Source organism: Salvelinus sp. IW2-2015, linkage group LG17, assembly GCF_002910315.2.
Source record: "Salvelinus sp. IW2-2015 linkage group LG17, ASM291031v2, whole genome shotgun sequence".
Lineage (NCBI taxonomy): Eukaryota > Metazoa > Chordata > Actinopteri > Salmoniformes > Salmonidae > Salvelinus > Salvelinus sp. IW2-2015.
This window is the reverse complement of record NC_036857.1, coordinates 15,938-22,784: the sequence shown is the minus strand read 5'-3', so window position 1 is coordinate 22,784 and position 6,847 is coordinate 15,938. Positions and strand designations below refer to the sequence as shown.

The 6,847-nt window shown below is 41.4% G+C and overlaps 1 protein-coding gene across 1 annotated transcript in view; it reads left to right on the top strand.

Moving 5' to 3' along the window:
• The window catches only part of LOC111976532 (AMP deaminase 2), a gene marked incomplete at its 3' end in the record, with an annotated part of 66,184 nt that overhangs the window by 50,619 nt on the left and 8,718 nt on the right, over positions 1-6,847 (top strand). Inside the window, 4 exon segments of the mRNA XM_070448154.1 lie at positions 2,815-2,978; positions 3,315-3,441; positions 4,055-4,218; positions 6,791-6,841. Of these exon segments, the coding sequence (XP_070304255.1) occupies positions 2,815-2,978; positions 3,315-3,441; positions 4,055-4,218; positions 6,791-6,841 (506 nt within the window).

Genomic DNA, 6,847 nt, shown 5'->3' with positions numbered 1-6,847 from the left:
CGATGAAGAGATCCGTTTTGGGTTTCGGCAAAGGTCTTAGTTTTGGCAATGGACGCCCGCTGACAGCTGATTACCAAAACCACAACGTCACAAATTTCCCTAGCTCTTAATCCTGGTTGATGTGTCAACTATCATCTGCAAGTTATGAGCAGTCAGCAGTTCACACACCAAGTAGACTACTGGAACAGGAGCAGTTCACACACCAAGTAGACTACTGGGAAGACAGGAAGCATGTTCACACACCAAGTAGACTGCTGGGAGACAGGAAGCAGTTCACACACCAAGTAGACCTACTGGGAAGACAGGAAGGCAGTTCACACACCAAGTAGGCTGCTGGGAAGACAGGAAGCAGTTCACACACCAAGTAGACTACTGGGAAGACAGGAAGCAGTTCACACACCAAGTAGACTGCTGGGAAGACAGGAAGCAGTTCACACACCAAGTAGCACTACTGGGAAGACAGGAAGCAGTTCACACACCAAGTAGACTACTGGGAAGATAAGGAAGCAGTTCACACACCAAGTAGACTACTGGGAAGACAGGAAGCAGTTCACACACCAAGTAGGCTGCTGGGAAGACAGGAAGCAGTTCACACACCAAGTAGACTACTGGGAAGACTAGGAAGCAGTTCACACACCAAGTAGACTACTGGAAGACAGGAAGCAGTTCACACACCAAGTAGACTACTGGGAAGACAGGAAGCAGTTCACACACCAAGTAGACTACTGGGAAGACAGGGAAGCAGTTCACACACCAAGTAGCTCTGGGGAAGACAGCGAAGTTCCACAACCAAGTAGACTACTGGGAAGACAGGAAGCAGTTCACACACCAAGTAGACTACTGGGAAGATAGGAAGCAGTTCACACACCAAGTAGACTACTGGGAAGACAGGAAGCAGTTCACACACCAAGTAGACTACTGGGAAGACAGGAAGCAGTTCACACACCAAGTAGGCTGCTGGGAAGACAGGAGCACTTAAAGTAGATGGCCCTAGTTAGCAAAAAGACATTACTAGACAACAACAGATAAAGACAAACATCTCTACTGGAGATATCAGGAGTCCTCTGTAGTAATGTTGTATTGCATAATGTTGTATTGTAGTAATGGTGTTTTGTAGTAATGCTGTATTGTAGTAATGCTGTTTTGTAGTAATGCTGTTTGTAGTAATGCTGTTTTGTAGTAATGTTGTATTGTAGTAATGCTGTATTGTAGTAGTGTTGTATTGTAGTAATGCTGTATTGCAATAATGTTGTATTGTAGTAATGTTGTATTGTAGTAATGGTGTGTTGTAGTAATGCTGTATTGTAGTAATGCTGTTTTGTAGTAATGCTATATTGTAGTAATGCTGTATTGTATGTTGTATTGTAGTAATTCTATACTGTAGTAATGCTGTATTGTAGTCATGCTGTATTGTAGTAATGCTGTATTGTAGTAATGCTGTATTGTAGTAATGTTGTATTGTAGTAGTGTTGTTTATGTAGTAGTGTTGTATTGTAGTATGCTTGTATTGTAGTAATGCTGTATTGTAGTAGTGTTGTATTTGTATTGTAATGTTGTTTTGTAGTAGTGTTTGTATTGTAGTAGTGTTGTATTGTAGTAATGCTGTATTGTATTAATGCTGTATTGTAGTAATGCTGTATTGTAGTAGTGTTGTTTGTAGTAATGCTGTATTGTAGTAATGCTGTTTTGTAGTAGTGCTGTATTGTAGTTTGTTGTATTGTAGTAGTGTTGTATTGTAGTAGTGTTGTATTGTAGTAATGCTGTATTGTAGTAATGTTGTATTGTTAAGTGTTGTATTGTAGTAATGCTGTATTGTTGTAGTGTTGTATTGTAGTAATGCTGTATTGTAGTAATGCTGTATTGTATTAATGTGTATTGTAGTAATGCTGTATTGTAGTAGTGTTGTATTGTAGTAATGCTGTATTGTAGTAATGCTGTATTGTAGTAATGATGTTTTTGTAGTAATGCTGTTTTGGTAGTAATGAATGTATTGTAGTAATGATGTGTAGAAATTCTGTATTGTAGTAATGCTGTATTGTAGTAATAATGTTTTGTAGTAATGATGTGTTGTGTAATGCTGTATTGTATTATTGCTGTTTTGTAGTAATGTTGTATTGTAGTAATGCTGTTTTGTATGGTGTATTGTAGTAATGCTGTATTTTATTTTGTATTGTAGTAATGCTGTTTTGTAGTAATGCTGTATTGTATAATGCTGTTTTGTATGGTGTATTGTAGTAATGCTATATTTATTAATGCTGTATTGTAGTCATGCTGTATTGTATTAATGTTGTATTGTAGTAATGCTGTTATTGTATATTGTATTGTAGTATGCTGTAATGTAGTAATGTTGTCTTGTATGATGTATTGTAGTAATGCTGTATTGTAGTAATTCTGTATTGTAGTAATGGTTTGTATTGTAATAATGCTGATTTGTATTTGTATTGTGTAATGCTGTATGTATTAATGATGTATTGTAGTAATGTTGTATTGTAATAATGCTGTATTTTAGTAATGTTGTATTGTAATAATGTTGAATTGTATTTTGTATTGTAGTAATGCTGTATTGTAGTAATGTTGTATTGCAATAATGCTGTATTGTAGTAATGTTGTATTGTAATAATGCTGTATTGTAGTAATGTTGTATTGTAATAATGCTGAATTGTATTTTGTATTGTAGTAATGCTGTATTGTAGTAATGTTGTATTGCAATAATGCTGAATTGTATGTTGTATTTTAGTAGTAATGTTGTAGTAATGTCCTATACTAGTTTTTAGCGCCCCCTGCTGACTATTGTATTTCTCTGCATCCCATCAGGAGGTGATGGCTGACCTGGAGGAGAGTAAATACCAGAACGTGGAGCTGCGTCTGTCCATCTACGGTCGCCAGAGGGACGAATGGGACAAGCTGGCCCAGTGGGCCGTCAAACACCAAGTCTACTCTAACAACGTACGCTGGCTGTTGCAGGTGCCACGACTCTTGTGAGTACCACCAAAAGCCTCTCACCACATTATATACCATCTCTGTTACTACTACTTTCATTCATTCAACAACAATTGTCTGGTGTTCCCACTTGTTCCACATTGTTCTGAATGAAACAACATAGTTTCATGTTTGTAATAGACAGAGGTTAAAGTGCTTCAGTCCTTCCACACAGCTATAGTCAAGCCAGCTGCCAGAGAACATTTAATTACTGTGAAAATACCTCATTATTGTTGCTGAACCATGATTCTGTAATTTGACCTGAAAACCCACCCGATACAATTCAAGGAAAGAAAAGGTGAGCAGACCTGCATCCTCTCTATCTCTCTCCACAGTGACGTGTACCACACCAAGAAGCAGCTGTCTAACTTCCAGGAGATGCTGGAGAACATCTTCATGCCTCTGTTTGAGGTCACCATCGACCCCGCCAATCACAGTGAGCTGCACCTCTTCCTACAACACGTGAGTAAACAACCATTGGTTTTAGTGGATTCAGAGAAAATTAGTTTATTATGGCTTATGTCTAGCAGTAAGCTAACGTAGCAGGTTTTTAAAGATAATGCCTGGGGCAGCGTTATCTTTCTGGTCCTGACGGAGGAGGAAAAAAATAACTATGTGTGGGGGAGGTTCCCTTCTGCACTGTTCAACCAATCCAGTTAACGTGGAGGAGGAGTTAAGATGGAGTGCCCCGACTTGTTAACGTCCAAAAGAGGAAGTGACGTCACAGGCTCTCATTTCATTTCCCCTTGAAAACCGCAACTTCCGGTTTTGTTTTCCCGACTCCACCGAGGGCAGTCTGACAGAAAACCTCTCTGAGACACTGGCCGTGTTTGAGAACATCAATTCTGACGGATCTACGCATCACAATACGTCGTTAAATCAGTCAGTCAACTCAGTCTGTCGTCAGCGACTGACCTAAACTGACGCTCTCAAACACGACCACTGATCACGAAGATGATAACGTCGACAATGATGATTACGATGACGGTGTGTGTGTGTGTGTGTGTGTGTGTGTGTGTGTGTGTGTGTGTGTGTGTGTGTGTGTGTGTGTGTGTGTGTGTGTGTGTGTGTTCAGGTGGTGGGCTTCGACAGTGTCGACGATGAGTCTAAACCAGAGCAACACTGCTTCAACATGGAGAGTCCTCTGCCAGTCAACTGGACTGAAGAAGACAACCCTCCTTATGCCTACTACCTGTACTATATGTACGCTAACATGACCGTGCTCAACCACCTGCGCAGGTATGGGCCTACATGACAATGTAGCACTGTACTGATTCTAGCATTATCACTGTAAACAGCTGGCTATATGTGGGAACGGTAGCTAGGACTCTCCATCAGGGCCCTCCAATCCTGTTGCTGTAGGTTTTCATTCCAATCCTGTTGCTGTAGGTTTTCATTCCAACCCTGTTGCTGGAGGTTTTCATTCTAACCCTGTTGCTGTAGGTTTTCATTCCAATCCTGTTGCTGTAGGTTTTCATTCCAACCCTGTTGCTGTAGGTTTTCAGTCCAAACCTGTTGCTGTAGGTTTTCATTCCAACCCTGTTGCCTGGTCGGTTTTCAGTATAATCCTGTTCCTGTAGGTTTTCAGTACAACCCTGTTGCTGTAGGTTTTTCATTCCAATCCTGTTGCGCTGGAGGTTTTCATTCCAATCCTGTTGCTGTAGGTTTTTCATTCCAATCCTGTTGCTTAGGTTTTCAGTACAATCCTGTTGCTGTAGGTTTTCATTCCAACCCTGTTGCTGTAGGTTTTCAAATTCTCAACCCTGTTGCTGTAGGTTTTCAATTCCAACCCTGTTGCTGTAGGTTTTCATTCCAACCCTGTTGCTGTAGGTTTTCATTCCAACCCTGTTGCTGTAGGTTTTCAGTACAATCCTGTTCCTGTAGGTTTTCAGTACAATCCTGTTGCTGTAAGTTTTCATTCCAACCCTGTTGCTGTAGGTTTTCATTCCAACCCTGTTGCTGTAGGTTTTCATTCCAACCCTGTTGCTGGAGGTTTTCAGTACAATCCTGTTGCTGGAGGTTGAGTCTAAACGTGTTCCTGGAGGTTTTCACTCCAACCTTAATCTAGCACACCTGATTCTAATAATTAGCTGGTTGATAAGCTGAATCAGGTTAGTTAAAACTGGGGTTGAAATGAAAACCTACAGGAATGTAGCTCTCCAAGAACAGGAAGGTAGCTCTCCAAGAACAGGGTTGGAGAGCCCTGGTGTGAACGTACACGAGGATAGCTCTACAGGAACAGGGTTGGAGAGCCCTGGTGTGACCCTACATGAGGGTAGCTCTCCTGGAAAAGGGTTGGAGAGTGTTAGGGTTCGTTCCTTACGTCTTTCTTTGTCAATCATTGGTTCATTGGTGAAATTAGCATTATGACAATATCTTTAATTAAATCGTTCAAAAACCTTTATTAATGCAATTGCAAACAGAAGTTGACAAACAGGAACATAGCACGCATGTTTCTGAGTAAGTTCTGCATCAAACAAAAGGTCTCAAGTTGTTTTATTAAACCAAAGTCCCGCCTTAGTGATGTCACTAACTAGTCATTACCTTTTTATTTCTGAGACCAAAACCCTATATAAACAATGGCTTTTAGTGTTATCTTAAACTTAGCAGTAAACGTCCACTCCCCAAAGCTGATTTATTGTGGAATGTTTGACTAGTCTTATCTCCTCCACTCCCCTGCAGAGCTCCTTCTTCACAGTCACACATTACTCAGAGGGGCCTCCTCATAATGATATAGAGAGAGAACTAAAAACAATTGTGGAATATTAAACCTCTACAATGAATTTGTATTGTTAATCTGTAGTCTAGGACCCTATAAATGTAAGGAGGGAGGGGTCTTATAACCCCTCCCCTTCTATTAATATAACATAAGCATAATCAATTATTCTAATACACCAAACATTTGTACAGCCCCAGTCATGACCCCTAGGTAAATCCTGACAAGAGCCCTGCTGTAAAACCTACAGGAGGGTAGCTCTCCAGGAACAGGGTTGGAGAGCCCTGTTGTGAACCTACAGGAGGGTAGCTCTCCAGGAACAGGGTTGGAGAGCCCTGGTGTGAACCTACAGGAGGATAGCTCTCCAGGAACAGGGTTGGAGAGCCCTGCTGTAAACCTACAGGAGGATAGCTCTCCAGGAACAGGGTTGGAGAGCCCTGGTGTGAACCTACAGGAGGGTAGCTCTCCAGGAACAGGGTTGGAGAGCCCTGGTGGTAAACCTACAGGAGGGTAGCTCTCCAGGAACAGGGTTGAGAGCCCTGGTGTGAACCTACAGGAGGGTAGCTCTCCAGGAACAGGGTTGGAGAGCCCTGCTGTAAACCTCCAGGAGGAATAGCTCTCCAGGAACAGGGTTGGAGAGCCCTGCTGTAAACCTACAGGAGGATAGCTCTCCAGGAACAGGGTTGAAGAGCCCTGACCTACTGTAGATACTTGCCACTAAAGTCATAAGCAACACTTCTTCTACATTGTACCCGTTCACATTTCCGTGAGGGTCATGACCCTATACAGACGTACCAATAGATAATTCTCATCCCCACCGTACTCTATGATTGTGTGTACCACCAACCAACCAACCAACCAACCACCAACCAACCAACCAACCAACCAACCAACCAACCACTATCTATCTATCTATCTATCTATCTATCTATCTATCTATCTATCTATCTATCTATCTATCTACTACTATCTATCTATCTATCTATCTATCTATCTATCTATCTATCTATCTATCTATCTATCTATCTATCTATCTATCTATCTATCTATCTATGAACCATCTATCTATGAACCATATATCTATGTGTGTCCTAGGCAGAGAGGTTTCAACACCCTGGTGCTGCGTCCTCACTGTGGGGAGGCGGGGCTTAT